This window comes from Loxodonta africana, chromosome 1 (genome assembly GCF_030014295.1).
Source record: "Loxodonta africana isolate mLoxAfr1 chromosome 1, mLoxAfr1.hap2, whole genome shotgun sequence".
In the NCBI taxonomy this organism is placed as follows: domain Eukaryota; kingdom Metazoa; phylum Chordata; class Mammalia; order Proboscidea; family Elephantidae; genus Loxodonta; species Loxodonta africana.
Window position 1 is genome coordinate 130,679,524 of NC_087342.1, and position 21,801 is coordinate 130,701,324.

The 21,801-nt window shown below is 36.9% G+C and overlaps 1 protein-coding gene across 1 annotated transcript in view; it reads left to right on the forward strand.

Moving 5' to 3' along the window:
• The window catches only part of ADGRB3 (adhesion G protein-coupled receptor B3), a 795,310-nt gene that overhangs the window by 761,373 nt on the left and 12,136 nt on the right, over positions 1-21,801 (forward strand). Inside the window, exons 27-28 of the mRNA XM_023544583.2 lie at positions 3,972-4,615; positions 15,558-15,593. Of these exons, the coding sequence (XP_023400351.1) occupies positions 3,972-4,615; positions 15,558-15,593 (680 nt within the window). The remainder of the gene's footprint in view (positions 1-3,971; positions 4,616-15,557; positions 15,594-21,801) is intronic.

Sequence of the window (21,801 nt, forward strand, 5' to 3'; positions counted from 1 at the left end):
AGATAGCATTCAATTTGTCAATGATTTTAAATTATAGCACCCAGGTGTGTACACATTCATCGAGAATTTATCTGGTTAGTGAGAGTCAAACATTCGTCACAGTTGGGGCTTATGTTAATGCTTTTTACATTTGTATCTGATTTCATGGCAGCTATTTTTTTTTTTTTTTATGGACTAGCTGTCATTGGCTTTGTAGTTGACTAATTAAAACCTTTTGTAGGAGCTGTCAAGACTTTCCCAGTCAAAGATTATAGGAAGATTCTGCTTTTGTTTTTTTCTTTGCCTTTACCTCTATTTGTTATTATCTTACTTGTTCAAGCTTGGTATTCCATCCCTTTGAGATTTTTTGGCCAATGAAACTTGGTAAAAGTACCTTCTAAGTCTTCATTCAAATAGCCCATAAGGGAGTTGAATGGTATGAAGCCTAGTACAGCACCCCGCTATATTCAATAAGGCACCCCCCAGCCCCACCCATGCAGACTCCCTTTAAGAGTAGTTTTCAGATTCAACTCATAGCTGTTAAACATCTATGGAGAGTCCCAGGTCACCATTTTTGTCACACACAATGATACAAGACACTAATCTCGTATTTTTATTCCTAAATTCAATCACAATGCTATATGTAGAGTAGGTTCATAGCAGGGCAATAGAATAACTGTCATGATTCGGGAACCCATAATTGATCTGTTAGGGGAGTTAGGAGTCACTCTTTCCTATTTAATATCTAATAAAATATTGCCAAGGCACAACCACACCAGTGTTTGGTTTCACGAATCTACCATTTTCCTCTCTGGAAAATTAATAAAACTTTTGCCTTTGCTTCATCTGTTTTTCCGAAATTTCTCAAAGATCACTGGTCATGGCTCTAGGTTCCACATACATATCAGGGATAGGATGGGATATGTCTAGGCCAGAGGTTTGAATGTACTTAAAATAGATATTTGTTTAATTGCTATTCTCGCACCTGCAATTCAGTTTGCTTTCAGCCCTCTTTGGTGTACTCTTTACAGTTCTCCTTGGTAAAGAAGCAAAATAGGAGCGGACAGTTTTGTCTTTTCTTTAACAGCCATTAACATTAAGACAGTGATTGTCGAAGCGTGGTCCCCAGACCAGCAATGTTAGCATCACCTGAGAACTTGTTACCCACAAAACAAAAACCCACTGCTGTTGAGTCGATTCCGACTCATAGCGACCCTATCGGACAGAGTAAAGCTGCCCCATAAAGTTTCCGAGGAGTGCCCGGCGGATTCAAACTGCCGACCTTCTGGTTAGCAGCCGTAGCATTTAACCACTACGCCACCAGGGTTTCCGAGAACTTATTAGAAAAGCAAATTTTCAGGTCCTACCTGAAACCAAATCAGGCGGAAACTGTGGGGTGGGGAGAGACATAGTGCTCAGTCTTTTTACAAACCATCTAGATTATTTTGTTGCATGCTAAAGCTTGAGAGCTATTGCCTTAAACAATCCTCCTCAATCTACGGTCTCATCCCTTTGTATCCGCCTTATTCTGAGTGCAGCCCCTCTTTTGTTAAATTACAATTTTTCCGAGCCTCATTTTATTTTGGGATTTATGTTCCTAAGATAGGCTACTATCATTATATTATTTTCTTCTTGTTTACATTTTCTACCTGTGCCCTTTTTTAGTTGAGCTCATCAGGAGCTTGCCTCTGAGTTTTTCTGAAGAGCTCTATCCATGTTGAGGTATACTCAATTTGAAAGTCTTAATTCACAGACTCTGAATCTTTCTTTATGTTGAATTAGAACTCACTTTTCCAAAGGGTGGAGTACACATCTGATTATGCACAATATTTGGGTGACTTTTGTTGTGTTTTTGTTTGCTTTTTGACTTTGACACTTGATTAATTTCTCTCAACAGTCCCATTGCTTCATCAACATGTTTGTATGTGTGAGTGGTATGAATTTGTTTATGTTGTACATTCAAAACTTGGATATACATTTTAGTCAAGTCTATGAGATAGGTGTATCTCTCAAGATAATTCATAAGAATTATCTTTCCCCAAATATTTAAGATATACAACTTTTCCATAAAGATGGTTGAATCACTTGATAAAAATTTGTTACATAGAACTTCAAATCATATTATATTTTTACAAAACTAAATTTTGTACAAACTATGAAACCAATACTCGTCAGTACCAATTCTCCCTTTAGAGTTTACACTATATCAATAAAAGTGTAAAATTACATGTTCTTAATTCAATATGATAGATTCCCATAACTAGCCTTCAAATTTTACTGCTATGAATCTTGGATTAATTTTTATATACAGGTAAGAATTGAAAGTATTCATCCCTGAATTTGAGGTTGTTTTTAAAGTATTTTATTTAGAATATCATTAAATTAAAATGCTGTGCTTCTTAATATTTTTTTGTGTATAATTGCTTTTGGCAACCACAATTTATGACAATCTATTATTTTAGAGGGTTTAAAATAACTTTTATTAAACCCAATTTTCCACTTTTTCATGTAATAGAAAAATGTAAATGCCACAACCAAATTGTGGATTGCTTAAAAATATGTGGACATAGACTTGGCATAATTTTTAATGTCTAAACTAAAGATATAGAATACAGTAACTCCATACAAGATATCTAATGATAAAAGATACTAGATGAATGATGTGTATTTTGAAACAATTTTAGAGGTTTCTCTTCTTTGTAATAGGAAAAGACATTCATAATTTTCTACTTTCCAACTTCTGCTTTAATGCATAAAAATTATGATTCTACTTGAAAATTGGATAATGATGGGTAAAATTCAATATATCTGAAACTTTTTATGAGACATTAAATGAAATATTTTGTAGTTCCCTCTGCAAATTAAATTTTAAGTGACATTTGCCCTGCTTATATCATGAGGCACACATGTTGAGCCAAGTTTCACATAGTGCTATTCTGTGTGCTTTAATACCAGAGATACCAAGGCTATTTCTTTCTTCTTTTTGTATACTTCAAAACACATTTGTTTATAACTAGGCATGATTTGAGTCATTCTGCCTCTATCTGATATAGAACATGGCTTTCTTTTTATGTAGAGGCAATAAAACAAAGTGAAACTAAAATATATTTTAAGAATTGCAACCTCTTTGTTGATGGTTTGTTTGTGTTTTCATTTTGTTCCTTCTCATACTATGAGTTATTATGCACTTTAATATATTTTTTTTTCTAAATCATTATTTTGCAGCCTGAAATCAGAATGGAGAATGGAGGTTTCAGAACCTCATAACAGTTTTTTTTTTTTTTTTTCTTGCTTATACCCAGTCGGCAATTTTAATAGCCCCTCAGCAGCATTTGAGCATATGGATGGGTCTTGTAAAAAAAAAAATTTTTTTTTTCTACACCAAACTGAAGATGATAAATACTTTTGAACCCTGTACCTACCTTGACCATATGGACTTCAATAGATACATGCTCATTAGTTTTCAACATGCATAATTTTTGGAGAAATTTCTGATGCAATAGGATGAAGTTCTTATTGAGTACTTCTTTCAAGAAGTATTTTAATGAATAGAACTTCTAGAACACTTTAGGGGAAAAGCCTTTAAGAAAAACTCAAATTCACATGAATATATCTGTCGCATAAAATCCTTTTAATTAGATTGATGTAGAAATCTTCTCTCACAATCTTCCTTTCTCCTGGAAACTTAAACATAGTTGTTTAAGGAGAGTATACTGAGATTTCTGAAAGGCCATTAATCAGCTTTCAGATAAGTTTTTTTGTTGACTACCTGAGATAGTATTTAAAAAAGTATTTAACAATCAATAAAGAATGATTGAGTCATTTGGCTTTAATTTTGGGCAATGTACAACCAAACAGAAAGGTAATTTTTTTAATATTAATTTTTTAAATTTTATTCAAGGAATTTTTTAGTAGGAAAAGAGACAACAGAATGAAAAACAAATCAGAATGCATTAGCTTTCTTTTATAAACGTTTATATTCTAATTCACAGTTCTTCATAAGGATATTGGTCCTTGCCGAGCAGCAACGATAACAGGAACACTCTCTAGGATTTCTCTAAATGATGACGAAGAAGAAAAGGGGACAAGCTCAGAAGGGCTAAGCTATTCAACATTGCCTGGAAATGTCATTTCCAAGGTCATCATTCAACAGCCAACAGGCCTGCATATGCCCATGAGTATGAATGAGCTGAGCAATCAATGCTTGAAAAAAGAGAACAGTGAGTTGCGGAGAACTGTGTACTTATGTACAGATGATAATTTGAGAGGGGGTGATATGGACATAGTTCACCCTCAAGAAAGAATGATGGAAAGTGACTATATTGTGATGCCCAGAAGTTCTGTAAATACCCAACCATCAATGAAAGAAGAAAGCAAAATGAATATTGGCGTGGAAACCTTGCCGCATGAAAGGCTGTTGCACTACAAAGTGAATCCTGAGTTCAACATGAATCCCCCTGTAATAGACCAGTTCAATATGAACTTAGATCAACATCTTGCACCCCAGGAACATATGCAGAATCTGCCCTTTGAGCCTCGCACAGCTGTGAAGAACTTCATAGCCTCTGAGTTGGATGATAATGCAGGACTATCAAGAAGCGAAACTGGATCAACGATATCAATGAGTTCTTTAGAGGTGAGCAAGAGAAGAATAAACCTTTCCTTAATAATTGAAAATAAATAATGACTGATTCATGTTACAATGGCATTGGGGGAGAAGACTCACATTAGCTTTTGTAGTTATGTATCATAACAATTTGGGCATGTTGGAATTAAGATTCTGGACATATTTTTTCTTTCTTTTTCCAACAGTGCATAAATTCCCTTATCCCAAGACCTTGCTAAAAAAGGAACATGCTATAATTTTAAAAAAGGCCGCTGGGTGGCATGAATGGTTTGCAGTCAACTATTAACCTAATGGAACCCTGGTGGTTAAGAGCTTGGCTGCTAACTGAAAAGCCAGCAGTTCAAATCTATCAGCCGCTCCTTGAAAACCCTATGGGGCAGTTCTACTGTGTCCTATAGGGTTGCTATGAGTCAGAATTTTCTCGACAGCAACAGGTTTGGTTTTGGTTTTATTAACCTAAAGTTTGGTGGTTTGAACACACCTGATGACAATCTTCCGAAAAGATTACAGCCAAGAAAACCCCATGGAATAGTCCTACTGTGCAACACATGGGATTGCCATGAGTAGGATTCAACTTAACAGCAATAAGTTTCTTAATATTTAAAAAGGTAACTATCATTCATAATACTGTCATAATGGGAACTAAAAAAAAAAAAAAAACACCTTGCTGTCGAGTCCATTCTGACTCATAATGACCTTATAGGACAGAGCAGAACTGCCCCATAGTGTTTCCAAGGAGTGGCTGGTGAATTCAAACTGCTGAGCTTTTGATTAGCAGCTGTATCTCTTAACCACCGTGCCACCAGAGCTCCAAAACTAAGTAAGGCTCTGATTAAGAATAAACAGAAGACCCTTGATGTGTCTCAGGTACCAGAATACTATATTTTGAATAGCATTACAAATCTGAAACCAAGATCTGGAACTTTTTGTATGAGGTCAACTTTTAAAAATAACAAAATTGGAAATGTTTCTCTGAGCTCCATTATTACACTGATTATAAACTTGTTATTTTTACATTGGGTTAGTATCTTTCAGAGTTAATATCTTGTTCTTAGCTCTTACAGAATGATGGCTACTAAAATTTTTTATTTTCAATTGTGAATTGTCAGGAGTGTTGTAAATCAAGCAGACTAAGTGTCAGGTTTCTAAGGTCTAACCATACTGGTATTGGACTTCATAAGGACTAACAGAATTAAAAAAGGAAACTCCTCTCAGAACCTCCTTTCTACCCCAAAAGTGAAGTTAGAGAGTAGCCAACAGCTATCAGTATCATATTGTATTAGAATTGATCAAGTAAGATCTAAAGAGTATAGTCTTATTTTCTCTTGTAATGTATCCTGTTGCTGACTTGTATGAAATATTTATATCCTTTTACCTTGAAGTTTTGCAGTAAACCCACCTCTGATATATTGCGTATATTTAATATGCATTGCAATACATGCATTCTTTTATACGTATTACCAATTGTCTTAATATGATAGATTATTGCATAAGACACTAGAGAAAGACACTATAGTCACTTGCCTACACTTTCCGTCAGATGTATGCTGATAGTCATATGGTCTAGTGTCCAAAAGTGCCTGGAGGCTATTGTCCCCCTCTTTTCCTCAAAAAGTTATGCCTTCTACCAGGTCAAAATGAAGAGAGAGGCTGAGATGCTAAAGTTACTTGGTGAGTGGCATAATTTTGAGGTTATACCCAAAGGAACTGGAGAAATTCTAGACCAAAATGGGAATGTAGCTAGGAACTAGAAGAAGTCCCTAAAATATGGATCAGCCTTAAACAGACTAGGATTTCTGTAGTTAGCAGAATGAGCTACTGTTTCTGCATTTGTAACTTGCATATCTAGGAGACTAGGAAACCTACTACAATAATGACCATATAAGCACAAACTACATAATATTTATGCAAAATCACAAAAGTTTTTAGAAGGATTTTCAGTGAGTATGCATATAATAACATAACATCATAAGTAGTCATAATGACTGCATGAGAGTTTTCTATATAGAATTGCTCTTTAAAATGTGCTAAAGAGGCTTGAATGGAATTGCATTAAAATATGTTGGTTATTATAAAAATGCTTTACATCTAAAAGCCTAAAACCTTGCTGGGTTTGATATTGTGCAGGCTGTGTGTGTTTGAACAATAGACTGTATTTACAAGTGCTGCTTTGTCCAATTCATGATTTTTTCCAAATCCCCATATCCTTATTATTAAGTATAAGCATTAACCTAAAGGTTGGTGGTTTGAACACAAACTAAAAGATCTGCATTTAAATGACTTAGAGATCACAGGGCTTACATCTTGAAAAGGTAGGAAATTTGGATTCAGAATGAAATTTCAGTTCTTCATTTTCATTCTTAAAAGAGTTTAATAGTTGATAATTGCTTAGGGTGACCATTTTAGAAGACAGCAGAAAAAGAATATATAGATGTGGGAATTAATAATAAAATTAGCATTTATATAGCATCTTTCATTAGTAGATTCTCAAATCACCTTAAAATATGAATTAATTAATCTTCACAACACCTCTGTGCAATGGATAAGCTGTTAAAATCTTTGAAGTAAAGTCATTTCTTCAAGGTTACAGAGCAAGTGCAGAAAGTCCTTATTGTATAGATGCATATAACCAACAGACTTCAGAGGTGGGTCTATGGCCCATGAAGGCAAAGGCAGTGGTACAGTTTTCTCTTTGGGCAGAGTGCCACATTGTCAAGTGGAGCTGTCAACTCTGCTAGAGTGTATCTGTAGATCCAAGCAGTGTGGAAAGTGATATTTTGACAATAGTTGAGGAGAAACAGAAAGAAGACTGGAGATCTGCGTGAAGAATTAGGATCAGCAGTGGCCAGGAGATATCTTATGTCTTTGAAAATAGTGGGAAGATGAAAATGAGTGAAGATGTTGTGGACATGAAGCCTAAGCGATAGAACAATTTGAGTCTTCTCCCACCTTGAGTGGGAAGGGAAGCTAGAGCCACAGGAGCATCCAGTCTGGGAAGCTGGGCCAGGAGAGGACCGCCAGGTGCCCCATGATCTTTTCAAGGATAGAATATAAAGATTCCTACTGATTCAGGAAGTTGCCTCCAGAGGTGTGGGCTTTCACAAAGTGAAGATGGGAAGTGAAGAGGGAAGACAGAGAAGAGAGTAAGTTACTGGTTGTAGCATGTTGTTAGTTGCTCTTGAGTAGAATGTATTATTCCTGAGGGAGAATGCAGGTAAAAAAAAAAAAAAGAGCTAAAGAAATTAAAAAGTAAAAAGGAAGCCAAAAAGACTTGTTGAGTGAGTGAGTGGGTAGAAGTGTGTATTCAAATAAGCAGGTGGCCAAAAAGAAAGAGGGAGGCTCCCCAACCCTGTAGGCAATGCCAGCAGAAAAGGCTCAGTCACGAGAGGAGTTTGTTCAGTTAACTCTCAATTATTGGGTGTAAAAAGTTGAATAAATTCATGAAGTGTCTTGGCATAAAAGCATATCCAGATTTTCTCCCTGCCTAACATCTTTGTTTCTTTCCTATAACATGCTATCTTCCAAACTGTAGCCATTCCCAGAATGGACTTGTTAAGCAGTTCTGAAATTTTTAGATTCAGAGTTTCCATATTTGTGGAATAATTGCAGCATTAATATGGTAGAGTTTTTCACAACAATGGCTCCAACCCCAGATATCTTCTGTTTTGCTTAAAGTGAAGCACTTAATTCACCTTCAATTAATGAGCAAAATGAGTTGAGTGCATGGCATGTGTATAAAAAAAATAGAGAGCAAAAAACACTATGGAGCAAGAGACAAAAATAGGTGTCATACCTCTCAAGCCCTTGAGGACTGTGAAATCTAGTTTAAATCTTGAATTATGGTTTTATATATGTATATATTCATTCAGTCAGTCATCTGTTTACTTTAAAATTTGTGGTTTGATTGGAAAATGACTGATATTATAGGAGGATATTTTAGTTATTTGTTTTAGATCACTGAAATACTGGTAGCTTGTAGCCATTAGATCTAAATAGTGAGAAGTTTCTCACAGAGAAATCTTCCTAATGTCATGGACTTGTCGGACACATGATCCAGAGTTTTTGTATCAATCAGTGTTCAGCCAGCAGTAACCACTGGTGGGAGATTGGAAAATGGGAAAAAAGAGAAACCAGGATGTTTGTCCCCCTCCCTTTGGGCAGCATCTTGGGCAATACTTGTGTCTCTTTAGCTGCAAATCCTACTGAATTTCTAGTTTCTGTCAGGTGCCCCAGACCCTGGGCTTAGGTCACCCTGTCAGCTCCCTTTGTCCCCACAGTTTGTCAGGGATCAGAATAGTGGTTTACTCTCCTGCAAATTCCTGAGTTACTTGAAGGTCCCTCATGTGGCTTTTTAGCTCCTCTATCCCTGGAATTATGTTTTTTTGGGGTTATCACTGGAATTATAAAATAGTTTGCTCAAATATAAACACATTAAAGTGCATTCCATTATTCTCCCCACAAGTCTTGCTTTATATTTTATCTTTAATTAAAAACAAACATGTTATTAGCTGATGAGAATTAGACACTAGCTTGCAAATTTATTTTTATCAAAAACAGAAGCTTTTGTTTCTCTTGCTTTTCTGATCATTTTGGTGTAAACTTACGTATATATCTCTTTATATATCTCGAAACATGCTCAGGTAAGTCTCTCTCAATTTGTAAATGGTGGAAAGGGGCACCAATTCTAGGATAAATTTTTATGTGCCAATTCTCCTCCAAACATGAATTATAGAGCTCTCAGAGTAATGGTTCTTAAAAGTAGAACATTTTAGCTGTAATGTCACATCACAAGTGCCTCCCATATGGCTGTTATGAGGATGAAATTGGATAATATATGTGAAAGCCCTTTGAAAATAGTAAGGAGCACTTCAGATGTGAGGTTGTGTTATTATTTCATTATCGTTATCCCTTGAATTTCTACGAAGAAGCTTGAATGCTGCACCAAATCAATATTCAAGATGTAAGACAAAATGTTATGGCCTTACTTGGGAACTGGAAAACTTTGTCACTGACAGAAAGCATTCTATGGACTGACCATTGTACAAAAACAACCTTTTCTTTTTTACGTTTTTTCTCATGTAGTTCTCATGAAATGAAGGCTTGCCCTTCTTTACTGTTTTGTTTTTGCTCCTAGGTTAGGGAATTCTTTTATGCAGGCGTACAAACAAAATTAGCTCAAAGGAAAGTCATTTTAAAAACTTGATTTATCTCAGCTTTCATTTCCACAGATATTTTGGATGGATTTAGTATCAAAGCTTTTTCTTCTTGGTAGGCTTTTTGCTCACCCTGTAATAAAAACTTTTAATGGCAGATATATTGCCATTCATTAGTCAGTAGAATTTACTTCCTTGCTGTGAATCTTCTAGCGCCTTGCGCTGCTTAATTTGCAGTGACAAAAACAATGAAGTATTCCCTTTGAGAAATTATTCATTATTCTACAAGACATAGATATGAAGAGAAGTCGATATGCACACACTTGCTAATAAGTCTTTCTCTGAGTAGCCTGTACCATTGTGCATTTTCTTACTCTTAAATCATTGTAAAGAATTTCTGCCTTCTATTTAAGCCTGCATTCTTGTAAATTGTTTTGAACTTCTTGGCTGCCAATTGATCCACTCAGAATGGTTTTCTTTGTGTATCTCATCCACCTGATTATTCAAGTTCTCACAATGATCTGTAAAAACAAACAAAAAACCACCACCAACAAATTCTTTTGGATTTGTTTTGACTGCCATACTGCAACTAATTCAATCATTCATCAGTGATTTTGTGTATGTCTGCTATTATGCCAGGCCTTCTGCTAGATGCCAGCAATACAAAAGTAAGCAAGACAAGCCTGGAATCTGCCCCTCTGAGAATAGTCTATGGGAGGGATAGATGATTAACAATTTAAAACAATGTGCTGTGATGGTTAATAAGCATGGGAGGTGAGGCAGGGACCTCTTTAGGTAAGGTGGTCTGGGAAGTCTTTTGAAGTGATGTATAGACTAAGAACTAAAAGTTGAGAAGGAACATGACCAGAGAGGAGCTGGGGGTGAGAGAATGTTCCACACAAAGGAAACTAGAAGTGCAGAGGCCCTGCAAGTGCAGTGGCCCTGAGACCTTGAGGAAAGAGCTTGGCATCTGCTCATAAGACCATTTTAAGGAGAACTCCTTAAAATGAATTTGGAATAAGAATAAGAGGGCAGATTACACAGGACTTGTAGAAATGGAAGCAAAAGAAGGCTTTTAAGTAAAAAATTGCTACAATCATCCATCCATCCATCCATCCATCCATCCATCCATCCATCCATCCATCCATCCATCCATCCATCCATCCATCCATCCCTACGTGGTTTGAAAGAGAAAAGATTAGGGACCAGTGGTAGTGGGAGAGAGGGTAGGACAGAAGAACCATTGGGAGGCTCCTGAAGTAATCCAGATAAGAGATGAGAGTCTCTTTGATCATAGACGTAAAAGCGGAGATGGAGAAGAGTGGAAGGATCAAGATGTATTTTGGAGGGAACAGAGCACTTGCTGGTGGATTTGATGTGCAGGGAGGGAGAGGGAGATACGAAGGGTGACTTCTAAGTCTCTGGCTTGACCAACTAGATATCCAGAATTTTCTGTGATGGGAAAGATATGAGGAAGAAAAGGATGATTGGAACATAAAGATGGTATTTAAAACCACAGGAATTAGTTATGTCGAGGAGAGATCTCGAGAAAGAAGAAAACTCAGGGACTCAATATTTAGAAGTTAGGGAGATGAGAAAGAGCCAGCGAAGACTTGAAAAGGAATCACAGCAAAATGAAAAGAAAGCCAGGGAAGTGAGACTTAAGGAAAAAAGAAAAAAAGCTAAGAAATAATGAGTGTTAACAGAGAAGTGATTAACTTTCAAAAAAACTTCTGAGAGGCCAATAAAATGAGGACAGGAAACTGACCTTGGAATTTAACTGGATGATGATCACCAGAGACCTTGAAAAAAATAATTTTAATAGGGTGTTGAGGACAGAATACATGTTGGAGTGAGTTCTAAATAGAAAATTAGGAAGAGGAAACAGCATTGAAAGAAACATCTCCTACTTTGACCAAACTTGATTATTAGTATCAAGTTATTTAGATAAGTAGAAATATACACAGAGTGATTTATATCTTCACAAAATATTTCAACATCACCCTGACTTACTTTAAATTTTCAGGTAGTATTTCCGTAGCTGTCAACTTGTTAGAAAAGTTGTTACGACTTGATCATTTTTCATAGTTGATCCTCATTTTTAAACATATAACCATTATTTCTAATGAATTTTATACCCTAAAATAGCACTTGAGAGAGCTCAGAAGGACATTTGAATAAACATGTAAGTCCATCATGGTTTCAACTGGCTTTGATGGCTTTGAAAGACTCTCCAGGATACTGCATGTGGACCAAGAGTGAAAACATACAAAAACTAAATGGAATCGAACATTCTGGTTCATCACTCACACTACCAAATTCCTCAATGACAGATATTTCTTTAAGTAGACTAGATTTTGCAATGGGAGAGTCACACATGGAGGCAAGGCTTTGAACCTGCTCATTCTGGTTGGCAACCGCTGCTGAGAACTTGCATTTCTAAGAAGTTCCCAGGCAATGCTAATGCTGCTGTTTAGGGACCAATTCTGAGAACCACTAGTTGAGCAATGGTTTTCAAAATTTATTATACATAAGAATCACTTGATGATCTTGATAAAATGTAGATTCTGATTCAGTAATCTGGGGTGGAAATGCAAATTCTCAGCAGAGGTTCGAACTGGCAGCCCTGCATGGAGGTGAAGTCCGGAGCTCTTTGATAGTAGTGTATTATTGCTCAGAAAGTATTCCATATTACAATGTTTAAGTTATTTACTCAATACAAATAATTGTACATTGTCATCAGACTTATCTCTCAAATGAGAGATATCGATACTTTCTGCCTTTCAAAATACAACTAACAAGCTTATCTGTTTGAACCTGCCTTATGCTTAAAAATCATCTAAGTCCCACTGCTGTCAGCCTTGACTGACTGGGTCATTTAATGTTATTCTTGTTACATTCTAGTAAAAATCAGCAAAATATCACAGGCATGTTAACCAACCAAAAAACCAAACCCATTGCTGTCGAGTCAATTCCGACTCATAGCAACATAGCAACCCTAAAGGACAGAGTAGAACTGCCCCATAGGGTTCCCAAGGAGCACCTGGTGGATTTGAACTGCTTACCTTTTGGTTAGCAGCCGTAGCTCTTAACCACTATGCCACAGGCATCTTAGCTGTAAAATATTACCACTTGTACCACTGAGCCAATAGCGAGATACAGTGGAGAAAATACTGGGTTTGGAGTCAGAAGACCTGTGTTGAATCTCAGTTGATTTGCTGGTGAAGTGACCATTATTTTAACTCTACTGGCCCTCACTTTTCCTCTTTCACAAACTGGGGATAATAAAATACTTTTCCTGACCATCCCATACAGTGGCTAGCATGTTCAAATGTGAAAGCACTTTGAAAACTATAAAAAAATGGGCACACTTAATCGGGATTGTGGGGACCTGATTAACAGTACACATGTTTTTACCTCCCTTGGGCTCTGAAAATCTGCCACATTTTTCTTTCACTCTCCAGTTTTTTTTAGTCTCCCCTCTTTTATTTCCCAGCCCCCCATCTTTGGACTCTTTTGATTCAAATCTGTGTCCTTCATTTGTTCATTCTTTAGCCTAATCCTACAAGGCTGCCATTTCTGCTACACTTTGACATTAGAATTTTAATAGAATTAAATAGAAGAGTGATCCGTCTTTAGGAATGTATCTATTTTCTTTCCCATATTTCACATCCATACAAGTGACATCTGCTCTCAGAAGCAAAATCTACCACTAGGTTCTTCTGGCTTCCCATCTTTTGCTCTTACTCCAAAAATACACAGCTTTTAGTGACACTTACCTGTCAGTATTTCCAGTTCTTAGGCAACACAACACTGAATTCAGAAGTGACCAGGGCAACATATGGCTGTTATGACCTTTGGCAACAGAGAACCAACCCTTTAGTGCCTGAGCAGAGGGCCTCTTTCTTACTCTTTTTCATAAGATTTTGCTATTTACTTTTCAAATGGAACTCAAAGCTCATGATTAATGCTCTATAATAATTGCTTAAAAACAAATGTCTCTGTGTTTGAATTTTGCTGTATTAAGAAAGAATTCTGCTTATTGTATACTTACAGAAATGTCCTGCTGAGTCACAGTGCCAGGAAGGCGAGGCATCCAAGAGCAGAATGGAAACACTGACATTTAGTCTAGCATATTGTAGCAAAGTGTGGTGCGGTGGTTGGAGCCTGATTTTTACACAGCACAGCTAGATAACAATAATGGCAGAGAGATGGAAAAAGGGGCCCGGTTATTATAATGCCTTCCCGTACACCTCTCCTTCTGGGATGTCTCCAGGGCTACACCAGGGCAATGGAGACAAGGAGCAAGGCCAGATCAATGTGCTGGGCTTCCATTTAATAAAGTGGTCTCCCTTTCAGCTCTTTCCTTGATTGTACATGAAGGCTGGATTCTCGGTCTTAAACAGCTCCATCAAAATGAAATTATTTCAGAATTTTACTTAAAAAAAAAGAAAAAATACAACCTTTCTTTTGATATATCACTTTCTGTCCACTGAAGCATGCTTTGGGGAGTCAGTTAATCACAGGGAGGTTCTGGTTTTGTAATGACAACTTTAATTCTAGCTGCGGAAGTTTAACCATGCGTTAGTGCTTTTCTGTCTTTCCTAATGGTCAGCAGTTATAAAAAGGCATCCCACCTATTACAGGTAGGATTCCCTGTTAGGTCATTGAAGATAATATCGTAAGTTTGGGAATGGGAGAAGAGGAAAAACTGAAACAGAAGATGTTTGTCCAAAGCTTTGCATATTCTTTTCCAACTGTCTTAATATTACTTGTGTTTAATATTTATTGAATATCCCTAAACTTCGTCCACACTCTTTCACCAAAAAAAAAAAAAAAAAGGAAAAAAAAAACCCACAAATGCCAAATTAAAAAAAAAAAATCTATATTGGAAATTTACTTTGTTCTCTAAAAATATGGAGCTCTCTTTCCGCGTTTACCAGACATGGCCCTTCCTCCCATCTGTTCTAAGAATTCAAAAAAAAACCATTGTAAAACAGAGTCTAAGAACCACTTGCCTACACTAATGTCAGGGAAACCATATCATCACATGAGATTACATTAATTTCATTTAGTCTCTTTGCTGATCTTATTAGGCCTGCTTCCTAATTATTTTATTAATGCTTGTTTATAACTAGATTTGGGAACTGTTTAACGGAGTTGGAGCCATAAAGGAACATTGAGAGATATTTACATCTACATCTATGCTTTGCTGGAGTGTGGAATATTTGTTCTTTGTTTGACTGAATTAAGATAAATACTTTAGTTGGCAGTGACTAACAATTAGAAGGACTTTCGTGTATGGAAAGCTATCAAATGCCAAGAAATTTACAAATGAGAAGGGTATAGAACTTTGGGACGCTTAGGGCTAGTCTGAATTTGGTTGGTTGGTGGGAAGTGTGGAGGAGACTGCGTTATTTTCCTACATAACTTTTAATCTTCTCTTTCTATTAAGTAGTTTTGCTGTACTATATCTTATGTCTCCTTCAAGATTGAAATTTTGTGTGAATTTTCATGGAAAACAATCCCTATTTCTGGAAAATTAGTGTTAAAAGGTCAAGATGAGAAATACACTGTATTTTTTATGGGCTTCAGCTTCAAAGGAAGCCCTAAATGAAAATGAAATAATGTGAATGGAATATTTTGAAATCATAAAAATGTCCACTTTCTCCCATGTGGAGGAATATGCATTATACAAAGAAGCAGGGTTATCTTTATTGAAAATAATGAAAATGTTTGAATGACTAAACATACCTTTATTGATTTTTCTTCTTCTTTTTATAAAATATATCTAACAGAGAAGAAAATCACGATATTCAGACCTTGACTTTGAGGTAAGTTTCTATGAATTAATTCATAATTTTTATTATTTGAATTCAAAATTAACATAAATTACTTAAACATATTTCTCTGTGCAGCTATATAGGGGTACTATTTTTTTCATTAAATAAGTCAAGCTCTTTTTGATTAAATTCTTACTACGTAATTAGCTGTAGACAAGATTTTTAAAGTTCTCATGGTTTGTTAAACTGAGATTTCCTGGACAAGTAAGGAATCTATTTTACAAATGCTAAGATGAACGAACAATTTATGGTGGGGGTTGAGCTTGGTTGATTCAGTTCATGGAAAAGTGGGAATATCAGTTTCCTGATTTTTCACATTTAAAACAATTATCCCCGTTTGTCATCAGTGACACCTACTAAAGGTAGTGTCTACCTACAGAGAGTTTGTGAGGAAGCTTTGGCTGGTTAACTAGGCTTTCTCTGGTATTTTAGTTCCCTTGCTTCCCAACTCCTATTATTTAGGTTCTCTGTGGTACCTTTAGATTCATTTTTCCAGTACCTAGCATTGGTTCAATGTGCTCCTGTGTTTAGTAAATGCCTTTTCAAAGATATAAACAAGATGAAGATTTTCATTTTCCAATTTACATCAAATTTATATTGATGCTGTAATGTGGATGCTGGAAATGACTAAAATCATACCATTTGAGCAGCTTATGCTAAGCACAAAATTAATGATGTTTGAGTGCCACATAAAATGCAGTTATGCATCTTGGTAATTGGATATGATTCATAGCCTGCTGACATAATTGGATATAATATATAATAAATTTCTCCAGCATCTCCTATTTGTACCTTTGCACTGCTTAGCTGATATTTAGCTCCTGAAATTTTAGGAGCCTTCCAGAGCACGGAAACTCATAATTCAATCATTTCATTTATATAAATGAATGCTGTAACTCAGCAATGGACATAATGTATCAAAAATGAGACTTATTTGTTTTTATTTATTTCAATGGTGGACAACCTGTGGTTTTGTCTTGAACAGGGTTCTGCAAAAATTGGCCTTATTCAGTAATATTTCAGGTTCCAAGATGCAAAATAATGATAAAGAACCTAGCAAGTTTTAATACTGATGCAGCTAGATTGTAGCAACCTGACATGGGATATTTTATTATTTACTAAGGTTTTTTTAAGGTTTTAGCATAAAAATATAAAACTGTGCATTCAAATAGAAAGTATCCAGACATCTTTCCTTTCAGATTATTTAGTGCCTCATAGGTGGCAGGTATTTTATTATCTTTCCTATTAATTCTTCAGGTACAAAAATAGAAGACTATAATGTGTATTTTAGTTGTTTTAAAAGTAGTGAATTATTATGCTCCAAGGAAAGGAGGTAGGAATTAACCCACTAAGCATCAGGGGCAAAAGATGGTAAAAATCTGGATCTAAAATTAAGCCTCTGTGCAACCAACCAAAGTTATGTAATCATAAGCTCTGTAAAGCATTCTAATCACACTGCATCATTTAAAGCATTAGAAAAACTTTTTTTTTCTTTCATATGTTCTCTATGGCAACTGGTGGCAAGACTCCTTAAGCTGATACTTCTTCCTGTGCTTCACATTTTGCACATACAGCCATGGTATTTTCAAAACATTTTCTGGTGATGAGAGGAAGTTGCAACACAAGAACCCTGGACATTGTCTCTAGCTCTTTAATTACCATAATTTTTTTTTAATTACCATAGTTATTGTGTGATCGCTAAAGATGTCAAAGTCTGGGGGTGGAGGGGAGGACTTTGAGGTATTACGTTTTTCTTCATAAACAGTTTAGTGCTACTTCTCTTAGTCTCATGTACAATTGCAGTTATGTGGCAGCTATTTCATAGCTTGTGTCCAGAAAAATTATTGCCAGATTTTAACACTGATGAATTTTAATACAATCTATTAGTACTTTTGGAGAAGGACATCATGTGTTGTAAAGTAGAAGGTCAAGGATAAAGAGGAACGCCCTCAATGAGGTGGATTGACACAGTGGCTGCAACTATAGGCTCCAGCATTACAAAAATTGTGAGCACGGCACAGGACAGGGCAGTGTTTCATTCTGTTGTACACAGGGTTGCTGTGAGTCGGAACCGACTCAGTGGCACCTAACAACAACATTAGTGCTTTGTGGATAGTCCATGAGGAAGAGTCTGCTGTCTCCCTTTTAATTCATGCTGGATTGATTAAGCCTGTTTATATAGCAAATTTGACCCCCCTCACACACACACATACACTCACACATTTTAATACATAATGGCCAACTTAGGCATTTTGCCAATGACAACCTTTGCCTCCTGGACTCCTGAAAAGAGGAGTTCTTCCCTTCAGGCTGTAGGTATTGGACAGTCTCCAGAGTCTATACATGATAGTAACTTTCAGTCAATTCATAGATCCATAAAAACTTTGTGATTAGCTAATGTTACACCTAGGGAAAAGCCTATTTCATGTAGCCAATCTCAGGACAGCACTGCATTCTTGGAGCAAATAAACAGTTGGCTAGTCATAAAATGATGAAACACCAATTTTTGCTTTCTGGAAAATTTTTAAAAAATACTGTAGTGATATTTAATATTCTTGACCAAACTCTTTATTCAATTTGTATTTCCAGTGCCAAACAGAATATACATAGTAAGCACTCATTAAGTTTCTACTGAATGATAAAATACATTGAATTACATATAATCCAGTTTACTTTAATAAAGGCAGCTGGGTTGTAAAAATGGTTAAGCACTTGACTACTAGCCAAAAAGGTAGATGTTTGAACCCACCCAGAGGCACCATGAAAGATAGGCCTGGTGATCTGCTTCTGAAAGGTCACAGCGTTGAAAACCCTATGGAGCAGTTCTACTCTGTACACATGGGGTTGCCATGAATCGGAATCAACTTGACGGCAACTAACAACAACAGTTTTAACAAAGCTGTTGAATACTATACTATATCCTAGTATAAAAATGGACAATTCTAGAGGTGGCACTTCAAAGATAACCACGATGGACTTCAGAGATATCCATGTCAAATATAACTCAAGGAGGTGGAAATGGCAGGTAGAAATTCCAGGAGGAGGGAAAGGCGCTGGAGGTTCGCTAATGGATGACATGCTCAAGAAACAAGACACCACACACCAGTTGCCATCGAGTTGATTTTGACTCATGGTGACCCCATGTGCTCTATAAGGTTTTCAGTGACTGATTTTTCAAAAATAGGTCGTCAGATCTTTCTTCCAATGTGCCTCTGGGTGGACTCAAACTGCCAACCCTTCGGTTAGCAGCCAAGCACATTAACAAGAAGCAAGTCAAAATTCACTGAAATATAGGGTGTATGGAAAAAAAGAACAGCTAGAGAAGAGATAGACCTCCAGAGGGAGGAGTTGTTGCCTAGTTTGCTACTAACAGCTGCTAAGACTTTTTTGTTTTCTTCTGTTTGTTTTTTAGTGAGGAATTATGTACTCTGATCTGAGCTTTAAAAAAAAATGAATCTGGTATGACTGGAAATGATGGGTTCTAACAGGGTGAAAAAAGAAGTTGAAATACCAATTAAAAACCAAACCGGTTGCCGTCCAGTCAATTCTGACTCGTAGTGACTATAGAGTGACCCTATAGGGCAGAATACATCTGCTCCATGGGATTTCCAAGAAGTGGCTGATGGATTTGAACTGCTGACCTTATGGTTAGTGGCCAATCTCTTAACTGCTTCACCACCAGTGCTCCTAAATACCAATTAAAAACCAAAAAAACCAAACCTGTTGCCGTCGAGTCAATTCCAACTCATAGTGACCCTATAGGACAGGGTAGAACGGCCCCATAGGGTTTCCAAGGAGCACCTGCTGGATTCAAACTGCCAGTCTTTTGGTTCGCAGCCTTAGCTCTTTAACCACTACCCCACCAGGGTTTCCAAATACCAATTAGGAAGTGGCAAATCTAGGAAGGAAGTAATGAGTGTCCACTTTCTGAAGGTGGCAGGAAAAGAAAGAGATGCAGAGGCAGGATGTATGGGATTTGGTCCTTACCAGATTATAGGGGTGAAAGGGGCAGGGAGCAGAAAAAGATGTGTCTATAATTCTCAATCTAGATTTCTACTAAAACTAAAACAAAAAACCAAACCCGTTGCCATGGAGTAGATTACAACTTATAGTGACCCTTTAGGACAGAGTAGAACTGCCCTATAGAGTTTTCAAGGAGCACCTGGTGGATTCAGACTGCTGACTTTTTTGGTTAGCACCCTTAGCTGTTAACCACTATGCCAAACAGGGTTTCCAGATTTCTACTAGTACCATTAAAAAGAACAAGGGAAATCAAGGAGACATCTGTTTAGGGTGAGTTATATTTTAATACTTTGGGATCAAGGTGCCTAATATGATGTCGATGTGGTAGTTAAGCGCTTGGCTGCTAACCAGAAAGGTCGGAAGTTTGGACCTACCAGCTGCTGTGTGGGAGAAAGATGTGGCAGTCTGCTTCTGTAAAGAGTACAGCCTCAAAAACCCTGTAAGGTAGTTCTCCTTTCTCCTATAGGGTCACTATGAGTCGGAATCGACTCGATGGCAACGGGTAATATGATGGTAAATCAGAAACTTTAGGAAAGTATTTAAATAATCCATCTTGGTAAGTAACAAGAAAGAAAGCTCAAGGAGCTCTGAGGAAAGCAACCACACACAACCATGCTGAAACCGTAATAGATAATATCATTCATTACATGTTAAAATAAGTACGAGTAGAGAGGTATCTCTTCCAAAAACGTGGGGATAAACCTTATCATGTTCTTCTATGGGAACCATGTAACCTCTTAACATTTTAGAACATTTCTTTAAAGTTCCTGATGACCCCACACATCCACTAAACCCATGCCTCTCGGATTAGGGGAGGTGATGGTGGGCAGAGGGCACAAGAAGGCAGTCACAGGATAATTATGGGCTATTTTCTTGGTGGCTTGGATTTTTATTGGAAGATTTTGGGGAACATAGTCAAATAAAATAAAATATTATTTTATATTAATTTTATATTACTGCGAACAGTTATACTATGACAGACAATAAAATATATATTAATTTCTAAATATAAAGCATAAGATTTCAAAAAAATGTTTTGCTCTAGTAGACCCCTTACTGCTAAGCACTCTCCTTTGGGAAATCAGGGTGCTTGTGGAGGAAAAGCTTAAACGGCTCAGTCCAGGCTATCTTGTTGTTGTTAGGTGCCATTGAGTCGGTTCCGGCTCATAGGGACCCTGTATACGACAGAACGAAACACTGTCCAGTTCTGCAGCATCCTCACAATCGAGGTTATGCTTGAGCCCATCGTTGCAGCCACTCTGTCAGTCCATCTCATTGAGGGTTTTCCACTTTTTTATTGACCCTCTACTTTACTAAGCAGAAGTCCTTCTCCAGAGACTGATTCCTCCGATAACATGTCCAAAGTCTGTGAGAAAAAGTCTCACCATCCTTGCTTCTAAGGAGCATTCAGGTTGTACTTCTTCCGAGACAGGTTTGTTCATTCTTCTCGCAATCCATGGTATATTCAATATTTTTTGCCAGTACCACAATTCAAAGGTGTCAATTCTTCTTCAGTCTTCCTCATTCACTGTTCAGCTTTCACATGCATATGAGATGGTTGAAAACACCATGGCTTGGGTCAGGTGCACCTTAGTCTTCAAGGTGACATCTTTGCTCTTCAGCACTTTAAAAACATCTTTTGCAACAGATTTGCCCAGTGCAATGCGTCTTTTTATTTCTTGATTGCTGCTTCCATGGGTGTTGATTGTGGATTGATTAGCTAAAGCAAAAGGAAGAAACGATGAAGTAAAAGAGCTGAAGAAAAGATTTCAAGGGGCGGCTGAGAAGACAAAGTATTATAATGACACGTGAAAAGACCTGGAGCTAGAAAACCAAAAAGGAAGAACACGCTCCACATTTCTTAAGCTGAAAGAACTGAAGAAAAAATTCAAGCCTTGAATTGCTATATTGAAGCATTCTACAGGAAAAATATTGAATGATGCAGAAAGCATCAAAATAAGATAGAAGCAATACGCAGAGTCACTATACCAAGAAGAACTGGTCAACATTCAACCATTTCAGGAGGTAACACGTAATCAGGAACCAGTGGTACTGAAGGAAGAAGTCTAAGCTGCACTGAGGAATTGACGGAATACCAATGGAGATGTTTCAACAAACGGATGCAGCGTTGGAAGTGCTCACTTGTCTATGCCAAAAAATTTGAAAGACAGCTACC